Source organism: Mustelus asterias, chromosome 1, assembly GCF_964213995.1.
Source record: "Mustelus asterias chromosome 1, sMusAst1.hap1.1, whole genome shotgun sequence".
Lineage (NCBI taxonomy): Eukaryota > Metazoa > Chordata > Chondrichthyes > Carcharhiniformes > Triakidae > Mustelus > Mustelus asterias.
The window spans coordinates 150,538,544-150,556,164 of record NC_135801.1 but is presented as its reverse complement, the minus strand read 5'-3'; the positions used below and the strand labels follow the sequence as shown (position 1 = coordinate 150,556,164).

The 17,621-nt window shown below is 47.8% G+C and overlaps 1 protein-coding gene across 3 annotated transcripts in view; it reads left to right on the top strand.

Annotated features, from left to right (window-relative positions):
• galt (galactose-1-phosphate uridylyltransferase) overlaps positions 1-15,298 on the top strand; it is a 60,072-nt gene extending 44,774 nt beyond the window's left edge. For 2 of the 3 annotated variants that reach the window (XM_078220482.1, XM_078220491.1), the window contains exons 9-11: positions 2,379-2,462; positions 13,020-13,174; positions 15,048-15,298. In XM_078220482.1, coding sequence (XP_078076608.1) covers positions 2,379-2,462; positions 13,020-13,174; positions 15,048-15,116 — 308 coding nt within the window. In that variant the 3' untranslated portion in view covers positions 15,117-15,298. The remainder of the gene's footprint in view (positions 1-2,378; positions 2,463-13,019; positions 13,175-15,047) is intronic. The other variant, XM_078220500.1, reaches the window with a different exon arrangement.
• The last annotated feature ends 2,323 nt before the right edge of the window (positions 15,299-17,621 follow it).

The following is a 17,621-nucleotide window of genomic DNA, read 5'->3' as shown; positions in this document are numbered from 1 at the left end:
CAGGATGGTGTGCGACTTGGAGGGGAGGCAGTGGCATAGTGGTATTGTCAATAGACTAGTAATCCAGGGAAATATCTGGGGACCTGGGATCGAATCCCACCACGGTAGTTGGTGAAATCTGAATTCAGTATCTGGAATTAAAGTGTAATGATGACCATTAAACCATTGTCGATTGTCATAAAAACCCACCTGGTTCACTAATGTCCTTTCGGAAAGGCAATCTGGTGTCATTACCTATTCTGGCCTACATGTGACTCCAGAGCCACAGCAATGTGATTGACTCTCAAATGCTCTGAAATGGCGGGCAGTTAGGGATGGGCAGTAATTGCTGGTCCAGCCCAATGCTCACATTCTGTGAATGAATTTTTAAAAAACCTGTGATGTAGTGGGGCTAGATAATAAACACACTTCTCAAAGTTAAAAAAGGTAAAGTTAAAGTTTATTTATTAATCACAAGCAGGCTTACATTAACACTGCAATGAAGTTACTGTGAAAATCCCCTTTTAACTTTAACTTCATCCCAGTCATTGTCTGGCATTTGTATGATGCAAATGTAACTGACCATTTGCCATCAACTCAAGCCTAAATAGTGTCCAGGTCTCGCTGCATGTGTACAGACTGTTTAATTAGTTATGAAATGACAAAAGAAACCAAACGCTAATTGTCAGTGAACATTTCTACTTTAATGTTGGTAAAGGTGAGGCCATTCATTTTGGTAGGAATAACAACAAAATGAACTATTATTTAAATAGTTAAAAATTGCAGCATGCTGCTGTGCAAAGGGACCTGGGTGTCCTTGTGCGTGAATTGCAAAACGTTGGTTTGTAGGTGCAGCAGGTAATTAAGAAGGCAAATGGAATTTTGTCCTTCATTGCTAGAGGGATGGAGTTTAAAGACAGGGAGGTTATGTTGCAGCTGTATAAGATGCTGGTGAGGCCACATCTGGAGTACTGTGTACAATTTTGGTTTTCTTACTTGAGAAAGGATATGCTGGCACAGGAGGGGGTGCAGAGGAGATTCACTGGGTTGATTCCGGAGTTGAGAGAGTTGGCTTATGAGGAGAGACTGAGTAGACTGGGACAATACTCTTTAGAAATTTAGAAGAATGAGGGTGGATCTTACAGAAACATATTTATTCCCTTCAAAATGTTATAAGATAGAAGCAAGAAGGTTGTTTCCACTGGCCAGTGAAACAAGAACTAGGGAGCATAGCCTCAAAATAAAGGGGAGCAGATTTAGGACTGAGTTGAGGAGGAACTTCTTCACCCAAAGGGTTGTGAATCTGGAATTCCCTACCCAGTGAAGCAGTTGAGGCTACCTCATTGAATGTTTTTAAGGCAAAGATTGATAGATTTTTTGAACAGTAAAGGAATTAAGAGTTATGGTGAGCGAGCGGGTAAGTGGAGCTGAGCCCACGAAAAGATCTTATTGAATGGCGGAGCAAGCTCAAGGGGCTAAATGGCCTGCTCCTGCTCCTAGTTCCTATGTTATAACCTTGTGATGGAGGGAAGGTCATTGATGTAGCAGTTAACGATGTTTGGACCTGGCACACTGCCATGAGAAACCCAGGCAGCAGCATCCTAGACTGAGATGATTGCCTCCAAAAACCACAACCACCTTTCTTTATGCTAGGTATGACTCCAGTTGCCTGCTGCTTGTGGAACCTCCTTATGTGCACATTGCTTATGGATACAGGAACAGGTGTAGACCATTTAAACCCTCAATCCTATTTTGCTACTCATGGCTGATCTGTGATTTAACTCCAGATATCCACCCTTGCCCCTTTTCTCTTAAGACCTTTGGTTACGAAAAATCTTAATATCTCAGTTTTAAGGTTAACACTTGGTCCAGCATTAATTGCCATTTGTGGAGGACTATTCCGAACTTCTACTGCCCTGTGTGTGAAGAGATGATTCCTAGTTTCACTCCTGAAAAGTCTGATTTGTAGACAGTACCTCTAGTCCCAGTCTTTGCAGTTAGCGGAAATAGTTCTAGTCTCGTTGCATTTGGTGATGCTGAAATTACAAAGGATGCACTTCCTTATGCGGGCTATTAAGAAACCCATATCCTGTTGCCTGACATATGAGTATGGTAAAGATTCCAAGAATGCTTTCAAGTTGGTGTCAGGAGTCAAAATGATTCTCATGATAGCACACAATGGGCATAGCTTGTGTGAATGCAGCTGGTTTTAACTCCTTGGGAGACAATCAAATAAACTAATTTCCAACTAAAATTGATTGTCTTAAATCCAATTTCTTGGTTTGGGGAGGGGGAGTTATGTGTAAATTATCCAGGCAAGTTTTTACTTTAATTTATGTTCAAATGTTGATGATGAAGATGTATTATTTGAACTAATTTTTCATTTGACATTTTCTTAGGTCTTGCTTCTATTATGAAAAGACTCTTGACAAAATATGACAATCTATTTGAAGTCTCGTTTCCCTACTCTATGGGATGGCATGGTAAGGTTAAAGAAATCTTATAATGAACTGTGTGAGAGAGCAGGCTGCTGTTATGTTACCATTCACAATAAAGCAGATGCCTCAAACACTGCATAACTACTGGAATCGTGATCCAAAAATGTTCAAAACATGTCAATTTTCTAACATAAGGTAAGCCATGTTATGAGATGTCCCAGAAGTAAATATTCATGAAATGAGAAGAGGCTCTTTGGGCCCGATTTTACCATCAAATTGCGCCAGTTTTCAGGTGCGAAAACTTGGTAAAGTTGGGCGTGAGGCGAGTAGCACAATCCGTGCCTGCCTCAGCACCCTTTAACCAAGGCCCAAAAATGGCCGTGATTGGGACAGCCATTTAAATGCGCTGCATCAGTGAGGGTTAGTGAGGAGGTAAAAGATTAGGGTCCAAAGGCTCTCTGTTGCTTACTCCTTTTGTTGCGGCCATTTTCTTTCTAGGGTCGGTGGGTGCTCTGCGAGTGTGTGAGGGGTGGGGGGGCTGTTGTTCAGCAGGGTGTCCGATTTGCAGCACTGACCCGGGTCTCAGCACTGACATCGGGTCTTGTGGATGCTGCAGGGTCCTAGTGCACTCAGCACTCTGCCAACTAAAGAATGTGCACAAAAGCCCTTGCAAATTGCACTGCTGCAGCCACTCAACTTTTCAAGGAGCTGTGATTCTGGGGAGCATGTATGTGGGGGAATGGGCAGTATGAACAGTGACTGTAGATGGGCTTTGGGCAAGCAGCGTTCCTTAATCTCTACATGTGTTCCTCATGAGCAGAGACCCCGGCAGCTCCGTGCACGAGTGTCACTTGAACAGATGTCGGACACCGTGTGCCGCTAATGTCTCCACCTCCGAAAGGAGACAGTGCAACACCTGTGCCACCTGTTGCAGGACCTGGCACCTCAGGGCAAGGGGTGGCATCCACTCTCAGTGGCTGTCAAATTGACAGCCGCTCTGAACTTTTATGCAACTGACTCCTCCCAGACCCCTAGCGGAGATTATGTGGTATTTCGGAGTCAGCTGTGCACACCTGTGTCAAGCAAATCACGGAAGCCCTGTATGCCTGGACAGGGCAGTACATCAATTTTAACCTGGACCAGGCTCATCAGGAAGCCCGGGTTGGAGGGTTCGCAGCCATTGCGGGGATGCCTAATGTACAGGGGGACATCGACTGCATCCACGTCACCCTCAAGGCCTCCCTGAAGAATCCACGAAGATTCATCAACAGAAAGGGGTTCCACTCCCTGAATGTCTAACTGGTGCGTGACCACAATATGAACATTACGCATGTCTGTGCGAGACACCCAGGCAGCGTGCATGACACCTTCATGCCAGGAGTTCTGACATCCCTGAGGCATTTGAGGATGAGCCTAGGCTGCAGGGGTGGCTTGTGGGTGATATGGGTTACCCGCTTCGGACATGGCTACTGACGCCTGTGTCTGAGGCGGAGACCCGCTATAATGAGGCCCATGTAGCCACCTGCGCGATAGTGGAGAGGTGCATTGGGCTCCTCATTGAGATTCTGGTGCCTGGCAGGGCCCTACAATACAGCCCTGTGATTTCTTCCTGCATTGTCGTGGTGTGCTGTGCCCTGCACAATCTGGCATAGCAGAGAGGTGAGGAGGGGGACATGGAGGCTGCCCAGCAGGAGAAGGAGGAAGAAGAGGAGGAAGAGCATGCCAAGCAACACCACTGGAGGGCTGGCAGCTTGAATGAGGCTGCGAGGGCAGCTAGGGAGGCCCTGATCACCAGGCAGTTCAGTCGTTCGGTGCTTGTGTTGTGTCTGTGGGTTCCATCCCTCCAGTCCCCAAAGTCCTTCTATCTCCTGCGATATTGTCACACCAGAGTGGTGGGCCTGGATACGCTGTGTCAGCGAGTTTCTTTGGCAGGCAGGAGGGTGATGACAACTCGCTAAGCACCATTATGATGATGCCTGGGTGCAAACTAGTCTGACTCCTATCTGAGCTCCGCATGCACGCTGGCACCTGAGCCTATGTCTATGTAGTGGGTAAGGGATCGGAAACCCCCATACAGGGCTCTGGAGCGGGTGGAGTAGGGGAGGGGAGGGAATCGCTCGTGGGTTCTGGGGAACCCATGGCTTCCTTTTCTCAGTGACACAGCACTGAGTGGCCTCCCCAGTTGACATTAACATGCAGCACCCCTCCGTTGATCATCAATGGAAGAGGATTTCTATTCGAGACAATTAGTCACAGGTGGGTGATGAAAAAGCATTTAATGATGCCAGTAAAGGTGTTCAAGTAATAAGTTCTAACATAAAAACTTGTGAACGGAAAACGTTAAGGTGCTTCAAGATCTTTCTAACTAGTGCAGCCCTTCACCCGAGCCATCTTAGTGCACCTACAACTTCCTAACCTTACATGGCCCATCACTACGTCTCAGTGACTCTTCAGAATGTACATCGGAGATGGAGGGGACCAGCTGCCTACCTTGCCCCATTGCCTGTGATGTGCGTGGCGGGCATCCTCTGGAGGCCGTGGATCTTCAGGGCCCTGGCCTGCTTCCAGGCGTCTGGGACATTTCCATGACACCCTCTTCATCCCGCTGCTCCTGAGATGCCCCGGTGTCAGGAGGGGAGGGGGAGGACGGAGGGGGTGGGGGTCAGAAGGTGTAGTCACAGTCTCCTGGCTGGAAGGCACCGGCATGGGCTCGAGCCCTCCCTCCTCCCTTGGGGTTCCTGTAGGCCCCTGGGTCATTCCATGAGACGGAGGTGCTTCTGCAGTGAGCTCCAGGAACTCTGGCATCACCTGGCCCTGTTCGTCCTGGAAGACCAGCTGCGTTCTACCCACGGTGGTCGAACCCTCTGCGATGGCGGCTTGAGTCAAGGGCCACTTGTCAACAGCTGCAACAAGTGCCCTTTGAGACTCGGCCTTGCCCCTCAGACGTGGCCGTCTGTGAATGAGCCACATTCTCAAGGGCTGCAGCCATAGCCCGCTGTGTCTCAGTGCTGTCCCGCTGGGTCTCCTGCAAGCTCTCGAACCTCTCAGCCTTGGGCCACAGAATCTGTTCAGTCCCTCAGCTGTGGCTTGCTGCGACTCGGCCGTGGCCCTCTGGGACTCTGCTGTGGCCTGCTGTGACTCGGCCATCACTTGGGGCCTGCCACTCATGGTGAGGATCCCCTGCCCCAGGCTTTCCCTGCAGACGCCACCCTTGCAGTGTTAGCCTGGGAACCACACAAGACAGGCAATAGCTGGTCCATCTGAAAGCTTTGGGACTCCTCCCAACAGCCTCGCAGTCGGTCCAGTGTGGCCGTCAGCCTCTCCAGCATTCCCTGGCTTTTTAAATTCATTCGTGGGACATGGGCGTCACTGGCTGGCCAGCATTTATTGCCCATCCCTAGTTGCCCTTGAGAAGGTGGTGGTGAGCTGCCTTCTTGAATCACTGTGGTCCATGTTCTGTGAGTTGACCCACAATGCCGTTAGGGAGGGAATTCCAGGGTTTTGACCCAGCGACTGCTCTGTTGCTGCATCTGCAGGAGCTGAGGTAGAAGTGATCGCAGAGGCCCAGCATGTAACCTGGGGCCAGCTGAGTCCCCGCCTCCAGCCGGCCCCACATGCCAGAGGCCTCGGACATTCCCTCCTCCACTCGATGTACATTATCAGATGTGCTATGCTCACCAGAGAGTGACCCAGAAGCCTCACCACTGACTGGGCCCACCAACATGTCAGTATCTGGGATGGTGAACTGCAAGGTGGAAGCTGACGCCACAATGGTGCCACCCTCAGAGGACCCTTCACCCATATCCCCCGAGGACTTGTCCAAGCTGTCTGGAGCAGGATGGGCTGGAGCCGTAGTGGGGACCACGATGCCAGATGGCCTCAGGGCATCCAGATCTGTCATAGAAACAGAGAAAAACTACAGCACAAAACAGGCCCTTCGGCCCCACAAGTTGCGCCGAACATATCCCTACCTTTTAGGCCTACCTATAACCCTCCATCCTATTAAGTCCCATGTACTCATCCAGGAGTCTCTTAAAAGACCCTATTGAGATTGCCTCCACCATGACTGATGGCAGCCGATTCCACTCGCCCACCACCCTCTGTGTGAAAAACTTCCCCCTAACATTTCCCCTGTACCTACCCCCCAGCACCTTAAACCTGTGTCCTCTCGTAGCAGCCATTTCCATCCTGGGAAAAAGCTTCTGAGAGTCCACCCGATCTATGCCTCTCAACATCTTATATACCTCTATTAGGTCTCCTCTCATCCCACGTCTCTCCAAGGAGAAAAGACCGAGCTCCCTCAGCCTATCCTCATAAGGCATGCCACTCAATCCAGGCAACATCCTTGTAAATCTCCTCTGCACCCTTTCAATCTTTTCCACATCCTTCCTGTAATGAGGCGACCAGAACTGAGCACAGTACTCCAAGTGGGGTCTGACGAGGGTCTTATATAGCTGCATCATTATCCCTGGACTCCTAAACTCAATCCCTCGATTGATAAAGGCCAGCACACCATACGCCTTCTTAACCACCTCCTCCACCTGCGGGGCCGATTTTAGAGTCCTATGGACCCAGACCCCAAGGTCCTTCTGATCCTCTACAGTACTAAGAGTCTTTCCCTTTATATTGTGCTCCTTCATCCCATTTGACCTGCCAAAATGGACCACTACGCATTTATCTGGGTTGAAGTCCATCTGCCACTTCTCCACCCAGTCTTGCATCCTATCTATGTCCCTCTGTAACTTCTGACATCGCTCCAGACTATCCACAACCCCACCAACCTTCGTGTCGTCGGCAAACTTACCAACCCATCCCTCCACTTCCTCATCCAGGTCATTTATGAAAATGACAAAGAGCAAGGGTCCCAGAACAGATCCCTGGGGCACACCACTGGTGACCGACCTCCATTTAGAAAAAGACCCATCTATACCCACTCTCTGACTCCTTTGGGCAAGCCAGTTCTGGATCCACAGGGCAGCAGCCCCTTGGATCCCATGCCCTCTCACTTATTCTAGAAGCCTTGCATGGGGGACCTTGTCGAACGCCTTGCTAAAATCCATATAAACCACATCTACCGCTTTCCCTTCGTCAATATGTTTAGTCACATTTTCGAAGAACTCCACCAGGCTCGTAAGGCACGATCTGCCTTTGACAAAGCCATGCTGAGTATTCTTGAGCATACCAACCCTCTCTAAATGCTCATAAATCTGCAACACAGGACACAAGGGAGGGAGAGGAACCTGGGATGCAAACAACATGATTCACATTTCACCATTGAACATAGAAACAAGCACAAAGAAGATTACATCACAGGAACAGGCCCTTCGGCCTTCCATGCCTGCAGTGACCAGGCTGCCCATCTGAATTGTAACCTTCTGGGGACCACATGCTTCTATTCGCATCCCATTCATGTAGCTGTAAAGACGCCCCTTAAAGGTCACTCTCGTATCTGCCTCCGTGACCTCCCCCAGCAGTGAGTTCCAGGCACCTACCCCCCTATTTGTGCAAATAAACATGCCTCCTACATCGCCTTTAAACCTTAGCCCTCGCACCCAAAACCCATGCCCCCGAAAAGTTGCCTCAAACTGAATGGAGGAATGACAGGTGCTCACTTCTTGACTCTAGCCCGACCATGCTGTCGCTGACATCCCACATCTCCCCTTCCCTGCACATCTCCAGCGCCCGCTCTTCAAAGGGGGTGAGGACCCGGAGGTCTGGCTCACCACCCCCTGTTTCCGCCCTCTCTCTGCTGTAATGGTCGATCTTCTCCTGTGGAGACAGAAGGAGCCATGAAAGAAATGATGATGTGACCCCCCTGTATCAGGTGGTGGCCCTTAGAGGGCAAGCACAGTGGTGTTCTTGGGGAGGATAGGTTGGAGGTGCTTGGGGTTCAGAGGCTGGAAACATGCAGGGTGCTGGGCATGAGGAGATCTGGGGGAAGATGCAAGATGGGGTTCAGCACTCACCCTTGCCTGGATAAGGTAATTGACCTCCTTGCGGCACTGCTTCCCGGTTCTGGGGGCCAGTGCCATGGCACTGACCAAGGCGGCAACTGACTCCCAGGCTCCATTGCCATCAGCCCCCCTGGATCTGCATCCTGGACAGAAGAGAGTGTCCTGCCTCGCCTCTGCCGCATCCAGCTGCCTCCCTAAGTCGCCCTCAGTAAATTGGAGGGCTTGTCATGTAGTCAATTTTTCCTGTACTGCCTGCCTGTCCATCCTTGGGTTTTTATGGAGTTGCCCCTCATTCGGGCAGGTCAGCTGCAGGCAGTTTGGCAGAGCATTCCAGCAAGTTTCATGCAGTTTGCGTGTTAGCATTGAGGGGAAGGCAATTGAGCATTTGCAGGTGTGCTGATGGGGTGGGCCGGATCCGTGCCTCAATGATTGGGGACAGAGGAGAGATAGGGAGTTGTCGTACATCCATTGGAGTCAGGTGAAGATGGGGACCTTTTCAGGAGGGTCCGGGGTGGTGGGGAGGAGGGTTTCACTCTGCCTGAGATCAGTGGCGGGGAAGTGGGGGTCCGCTGCCACTCTGCCTGAGATCAGTGGGGTGGAGGGGGGTCCACTACCACTCTGCCTGAGATTGGTGGAGGGAAAGGGGAGGGTGCCCATGATCAGTCTGGGTGGCGGAAGGGGTCAGTAATGTTGTTGGGGGATGGGGTAATGTTTCTGGGGGCCGGGGGAGGCATTATCCAGCTCAGGATGGATGTGGCAGGGGAGCAACATTCTATCATTTTTTTCTGCGCTTGCGCAGTTGGAGGCGCCGATCGGAGCTGCAGAATTTCGGGTGAGTTAAGTTCCTCCCACAGGAGCTTGTGCAGCGCCATTCAGAATCACTGATATTTTTGCAGGCAGAGTGCGAATGGGGGCGCCTCAGAACAGGTCTAAAAGACGGATCTGAAACATTCCCAGTTTCAAGTCCGCCCAGCACTTAGAATCAAAATGGTAAAATAGGCCCCTAACGTCTTGATCTTGGATCAGACTGCTGCTTGAGGAAAGAGTGGATAAAAGGATTGAAGAGGCTGGAACAGCAGCTAAAACTTACTTCATTTAAGTCCTGATTTACCTTCTGGTCGTATTTTAAGAGAATTTAGAGTGCTTGGTGTAGATGTCAGTTCCAGGACCTCATCAGTTTTTTCTTGGAAGGAGATGACTGGGGGGTGGGTGGTGGCTGTAGTACTGAGTGTTCAAAGTCTGACAGTTCAATTTAGAAAATGTGGTTCTATTCTCAATTGGAAATGGATATAGCGATCATTTGGGTAAAGTAATATATAAACTACTTCACATTAACCCAGGCTATTCTGCTGATCAGGGATTTGAGTGTTTAAACTGTGTTTCCCTTATTGATTTATTATGATGTTCATCAGTTAATTTGGTCTCTGACAACTCATTTCCACAGTGGCTAATGTGGTGAAAGGTTATTTGTTTCAATATTTGCCCTCTATAATGTATGACGAAACCTTGAATTTAAGCCCCTGCAGCCGGTGAGAATGAGGAGGGTTTGAGCCACTCTTGCCCAATGCCAGCTTCACTGCCAGGTTTATGAAAGAGTGTGAAGCACTCACCACAGTCAATTGGGGTCTGCTGACTTCATTTGGATCTTGGCAGGATTTTAACTCCAGGTTGCGTGACTCGCTGATGGCAGTGGGAATCGTGGCAGGTTTTGGTGTGATTAGAAGAGACTGTTTCCGCTGGTGGAAAATTAATTTGGAATATTGTTCTGCTGACATTTTGATAGCAGGTCAGATTTCCCGACGATCGATATTGGGAAATATATTTGCATTTCCCAACTTTATGGTGCTCCAGCACCTGGCGACCTTCTATTCTGCCAGGACCTGGAGCTCAATAGATATTACTTTCGCCGTCTTTTAAGACCGTGACAGCAAAATATCACATTCCTGCAGCACAAGTGGCACCGAGGCCAGGCACGGGAGGCAAGTCCATTGGGGAGGGATGACACAGAGACTTGACTGGGTGGAAAGGGGTGAAATACTAGAGGCAGCAGGGGAGACAGAGGCACGGCTGGTGAGGAAACATGAGGGGGGACAGGTGAGGCAGGGCTGGGTGTTGACACGAGAGGGGAAGAGTGCAGATGGAGGCCGGACAGGGAGGCGGGTGGGGACACATGAGAGAGGAGGGCTGTGATGGAGACAGGAGTAGGGGATGGTCAAGGAACGGAGTGGAGTAGTGAAAGACTGTCCAGGGAAAAGGTTTATAAGACTGTCCATGGAAGAGTCAGAGTCTCTCTCTGGGCTGAGGCCCCATCATCGGGGCATATTGAAGGGGCTGTCCTGGGGTTGTACGGGCCATGTTAGAGGGCTCTGCATGGCACACATGTTGTGGTTCCAGTCTTGGGTGAGATAAAGCCCCTCTGTGCAGTGACGGCCGTGCACAGAATGGTGTGCAGTTCTGAGCACAAATCCAGCAGAATCTGCTGGACCTGAGATTCCAAAGTGGCCACCGCCTTTCCTATAGAGACTTTGTAGTGTTCGTAATGTGAACCCATGACAGCAGATAAAACATGGACACACTCCTCCAGCCTTCAGTCCAGTCTGCTTACAACCTTTGAAAACTCTGCCTAACGTTCCCCTGCCTGTATCTGCATCTCCAAAATTTCTCTCAGGGCCAATTCCAGAGGCTCATCATCAGATTCAGATTCAGCCGAGCTGTGGTTTTTAGCAGTGTTCTGAGTGTCAGGTACCTCGGCTGACAATGTATCCGCCAGCTGTGTCTGTTGATAATTACCAGATTCTGAACCCGAGTCGACTCGAGAACTTGTCCCATGGATGTGCCTGTATCTGTGCTGGTGGAGAATGCAGGTGTACGCCAGATGGTTGTTCTGCATCCTCATCTGAGCTGGTCTGGGGCAGGGGCTGAGTTCTTGCAGGAGGACATCCTTCACCTTTGCTTGCTGATAGCTGGAGTAGAGAGATCAGTAGTGATTAAGTAAGCAGTCTCCTACATTGTGGTCACTCACAGTCATTGCCTGCATATGACCGATGTATGCTGGATGCACCCTCACTGGCTTGCTGGGAAGGACAATATCGTCTTTCATGCAGGGATGATTCCTATCCTCCAGGCCGGCACTGTGGCCTGTTATAGGGAGAATGCATCCTCAATTCTGGGTCCCCTCTACTCTAGTCCTCACTTTCTTTTTTTTTTGTTTTGGGTTACCTTGTCCTGTATAAAGACAGATCGATTGCCTATAAGCACCATGGATATAAGAGCAGTTCAGAAGCATGCATGCCTGTTGTGTGTGCTCAGTCCTTGCCAATAAGAGATTAAGACACCGTTTTTGTGGGATCTTGCATGCGATTGGGGATGTTAAAGTAGCTAGCAGACATCTACTGCTGATGTCCCGTCTGCTGGTCATGTATGGTCTCTCTAACCCTTTGACTACCTGATGCCCTTATTGAGAATGTAAGTTTGGAGTGAGTAGAAGTTTCACTTAGTGTGGCGGAGAGCAGCGGATCATTCCTCCTTTTCCTGCAATGGAGAGTGGCTCTTTTTTGTTTACCATGGGTGCTGACCTCCCTGGCGACCTCCCTGGCGACCTCCTCCCAAGCCGGTGTGAACAGGTGGGAGGGCCTCCTGCCCACATCCCAAGGAAAGAGGACAATCCACCTTTCCTGAACAGCCTGGAGGAGAATCCCCAGAGTGGCCTTGCTGAACAGTGAAGCATAAGGTTAGGACCATTGAGATACTGTGGATTCCCTGAACAACACAACATCTGGCTTGCAGTGAGTGAATGTTTGCCCAGGTGCCATTTAAATATGATGTCAGGACCTTTGACCCCATGAGGTAATGGTGGGATGAACAAATCCCTGCCTGCCTCCCCCAGCTGCCAAACTCCTCACTGATGCATAATTAATTAACTAAAAAATGGAAGATCACGTAGATTCATCTGACCCACTGCCCAGTGGGAATCATAGCGACTTTCCTACCTGCTACTGTACTTAGTCTCCAGAATGTTAAATCCCGCCACAGTGCTGAATGCAGTGTGGAAATTGGCTGCCAGATGGATCTGTCACCAGAAGAGGTTCAACAAATTAAGATCTCCTTTGCCACAGGCTTCCCTGCACTTGGACCCAGAAGAATTAATCTTGGCAACGGACAAAATCCCACTCCTAGTCAGATGACAGTCAATCTTTAGAGATGGTATTGAAAACCCAAAAGTTTAAAATAGCCCCGGCCTTACTCTAGCGGACCCACACACATTGCTGTTCGTCCTTTCTGCGGTACACCTACCGCAAGTTTAACGTCAGTCCATAGCTTCCAAATGAAGCAGTGAAGGTGAATTCCTTAGATTCGAGGTGAACATGTAAATTAATATGTATAAAATGCTGGCATACCACTGAGAGAACACCAATACGTACTGACTCTAAAAAGCAGTCAAATGGCTCTTTTGCTCATTTTGTGCAGTAATTCCAAATGGGCATGGGGCCACAGCATTAAGTGGTTATTAATTTGACACTAATTTGTTAATCATTCGAGACACAGTTTGGTAGTTTAGGATGTAGAAATGTCAAGTTGTACTCGATCTCACACTGATAAAAACAACACCTGCCACTGTTGTGTTAATAATACAATTGTATTTCAACAGGTGCCCCCACAGGACAGTCCATTTTTGATGACAACTCTCATTGGCAGCTTCATGCTCACTACTACCCACCATTGTTACGGTCTGCAACAATCAGGAAATTCATGGTGGGGTACGAGCTGCTAGCTCAGGCCCAAAGAGATCTGACACCTGAACAGGTGAGCACAGAGGTCACTTTGTATACGTCCATAGTCACATCGCAGAATATACATTGAAACAATAATAACTGTCCACTAGAAGAATTGCTAATTTTTCTCTGTGGAATTTACTACTCTCTAAAATGAAGAGGCATAACAGATGCAGATTGACTTACTTCCACATGAGCAAATATTTTGAGTGCTTGCTTCACTAAGGAAGACTTGATAGCCATGTCCCTGCCTCCTGACTTCCAAAGCCTGTCTGCCATCGACAAGGCACAAGTTAGGAGTATGAAGAATTATTCTCTACTTGATTGGATGAATGCGGCTCTGCCAACATTCAATAAGCTCAGCACCATCCAAGACAAAGCAGTCTGCTTGATTGTCACCTATCCACCACCACCTTAAATATTCAATCCCTCCACTCTTGGTGCATAGAAGCTGTAGTGGTGTCTGATCTAGAAGATGCACTGCAGCAATTCACCAAGGCTCTTTTGACAGCACCTTCCAAAGCCACAACCTCTACCACCTAGAAAGACATGTGCAGCAGATGCATAGGAACATGCATGGAAGTTTTCTTTCAAGCCCCACACAATCTGGACTTGAAACCATATTGCCATTTCTTCACTGTCGCTGGGTCAAAATCCAGGAGCTCCCTTCCGAAAAGCACTGAGTGTGCCAAGCCACATGGACTGCAGTGGTTCGAGAAGGTGATTCACCACCCTGACTTAGAAATATATTATCCACCTTCATCATCTGAATGCCAGAACTCCCTACCTCGCAACACTGCGAGGAGACCTACACCATAAAAGTTTAAAATGACAGTAGGTAAAATTGATATAAATTAGATGAGGATTGTAGACAGATTAAAAGGGCTCAAAACTGTTATAATCCAGGGGCAACATTTATCCCAGTGTGTTCAGAAAGATGAAGGAGGAGTTACGGACACCGTGTAAGTACCAGTAGATTGGAAACATAGACATGGGTAACCACAGACCCATTAACCCCACTTCAACCCCATGTAAAATAATGGATGTGATTCCCTCCCCCCACCCAATACCCCAAGATCCCGCCAGTGGAACCAGCTGGGAAATCCCGCCCAGTGGAATTGATTGTCAGGAGTGAGCAGGGATTTGGAAGAGACAGTTGCTCTCTGATATATTTCCTGGCCTTTTCTGAGAAAGCAATGCAACAGATAAGAAGTCATTCAGGACATTGCACCTAGATGTCCAAAAGGCATTTGACAACATTCTCAATAACAGTTTATTAGTTCAACTTAAACCTTTGATTGAAGGAGTGAAAGCTAAAAATACCTGTTAAAGGAATTATAATGAGAAGGGGAAAAGTAAAGTGATGAACCCCAAAGATTAATGCTGGGTCCACTCCTCTTTCTAATTTTCATCAATGATTTGGACACAAAAACTGTGCAAAGCGATCAAATTTATAGAAGCTATCAAACTAGGAAGGGCAAGTTTCCGAGGAGACTGCTTAGAAATTACACAATTGTATGAGATGCTGCTCTCTATTTCCATTGCTGCAGTCAGGGAGCTTTGTAGCAGATACTGTAATAACGCAGCAAGCACTGCCTGCAGTCTCTAGCTTCTGCCAGACATTGTGACCTGTGTAGTACGTATCTCACCCACCTGGAGACACCTGGATAGATGAAAGGCTAAGCAGATCAGGCATAGATTTGAAAACGTTACCCCATTAGACTCACGAGTTACTCAGCTGAACATAATCTACACCTGACAGATGTTACTGGAGCAGGTGGCAGAAGATTTTGCAGCAGTATTATGTTCATAATCTCCTGTCAGTCCCTAAATTGCACTTTAATTAATCTATTGTGTCAGTTCAATGATGACTTGCTGTGACTGAACCATCCTTTAACCTGCAGGCTGCTGAGCGCTTGAGGAATCTACCAGAAGTTCACTACAAGCTGAAGCAGAATCAGCCAGAAAAATGAAGGGATTCAAATAAATTGTAACAGACATGCGTCATCACAATTTTACCTTGTATTGATGAGTGTCTAAAATGTCTTGTCTTTTAGGAATTTTTTTTTGTAAAACATACAATTAAAACCTTTAATGTCCACTGTAGCCTTACTAGTGTAATCTGTTATCCATTAAACTTTGTTCTGAAAGATGAACCGTGCATCTCCCTTTATTCACAGTTCAGCCCTGGCCAAAAGGTCCAGTGTGGCCTTGTACCTGTACATTCCCCTAGCTTGCTTATTGATAACTCGGGGACCTAAACGTGAAATTTGGAAAGGGGTGTTATACCATAAGAACATAAGATAAGAAATAGGGGAAAGAGTATTTATTTATTTATTTGTGTCACAATTAGGATTACATTAACACTGCAATGAAGTTACTGTGAAAATCCCCTTTTTGCCACATTCTGGCGCCTGTTTGGGTACACTGAGGGAGAATTTAGCATAGCCAATGCACCTAACCAGCACGTCTTTCGGACTGTGGGAGGAAACCGGAGCACCCGGAGGAAACCCACGCAGACACAGGGAGAACATGCAGACTCCGCACAGACAGTGACTCAAGTCGGGAATCAAACCCAGGTCCCTGGCACTGTGAGACCATATAGCCCCTGCTCTGCTATTCAATGATTGTGGTTGATGATCTGTCTTACCTCTACTTTCCTGCCTGTTCCCCCTATCCCTTGGTTCCCAGAAAAACCTAACATCTGTCAATCTCAGCTTTAAATATATTCAACAATGGAGCATCCACAACTTCCTGGCCTAGAGAATTACAAACATTTTGATTGAAGAAATTTCTTCTCATCTCAGTCCTACAAGGTTCATCCATATCCAGAGCCAGTGACCTGTGTTCTCGATGCCCCAGCCAGAGGAAGAAACCTCTGTGTCCACATAGGAAGCTCCTTGAGAATCTTGCATGTTTCAGTTACCCTTTTATCCTTCTAAACTCCAGAGAGTATAGGCCTAATTTATTCAGCTGCTTTGAGGAGATGGTGTGGAACTTCAAAAGAACGTTGATAAGTTGGTGCAGAGGTGACAGATGAAGTTCAGTGCAGAGAACTATGAGGTGATACTTTTTTAAAAAGTTTATTTATCAGTCACAAGTAATGCTTACATTAACACTGCAATGAAGTTACTGTGAAATTCCCCTAGTTGCCACAGTCCAGCACCTTATCGGGTCAATGCACCTAACCAGCACACCTTTCAGAATGTGGGAGGAAACCTACGCAGACACGGAGAACAGACAGTGACCCAAGCCAGGAATCAAACCCAGGACCCTGGCGCTCTGAGGCAGCAGTGCTAACCACTGTGCTACCATGCTGCCCCATAGGAAGAACATGGAGAAACAGTACAAAATAAAAGGTACAACACTAAAGGGGCTGCAGGAGCAGAGGGACCTGTGTGTATATGTGCCAAAGTCATTAAAGGTAGCAGGGAAGGTTGAAAGAGCAGTTAATGAGCATACAATATCTGAGGCTTTATTAATAGGGGTATAGAGTACAAGAGCAACAAAACGAAGGAGATAGTCATCAACTTCAGGAAGCGTAGTGGAGGACATGCCCCTGTCTATATCAATGAGGACAAAGTAGAAATGGTCGAGAGCTTCAAGTTTTTAGGTGTCCAGATCACCAACGACCTGTCATGGTCCCTCCAATGCCTCTACTTTCTCAGGAGACTAAGGAAATTTGGCATGTCTGCTACAACTCTCACCAACCTCTACAGATGCATCATAGAAGGCATTCTTTCTGGTTGTATCACAGCTTGGTATGGCTCCTGCTCTGTCCAAGGCCACAAGAAACTACAAAGGGTCGTGAATGAAGCCCAGTCCATCACGCAAACCAGCCTCCCACCCATTGACACTGTCTACACTTCCCGCTGCCTCGGAAAAGCAGCCAGCATAATTAAGGACCTTGTGCACCCCGGACATGCTCCCACCTTCTTCCATCGGGAAAAAGATACAAAAGTCTGAGTTCAAGAACCAACCGACTAAAGAACAGCTTCTTCCCTGCTGCCATCAGACGTTTGAATAGACCTACCTCGCATTAAGTTGATCCTTCTCTGCACCCTAGCTATGACTGTAACACTACATTCTGCACTCTCTCCTCTATGTACAATATGCTTTGTATAGTGCGCAAGAAACAATACTTTTCACTGTACACTAATACATGTGACAATAAATCAAGTCCAAAAAAATTATGTTGAACTTGTGTAAAACAAGTTGTGATGGCATTGGAGAGAGTGCAGGAGAGGTTTCTGAGAATGATTCCAGGGATGAGAAATTTCAGTTGCGAAGACAGATTGGGATTGTTTTCCTTGGAGAAAAGAAGACTGAGAAATTTGATATTTTTAAAATCATGAGGGGTCTGGACAGGGTAACGGAGAGAAACAGTTCCCATTGTCGAAAGGGTTGAGAACTGGAGGGCACAGTTTTAAGGTAATGATAAAAGAAGCAATACGAGAAAATATATTTTCTCGCAGATC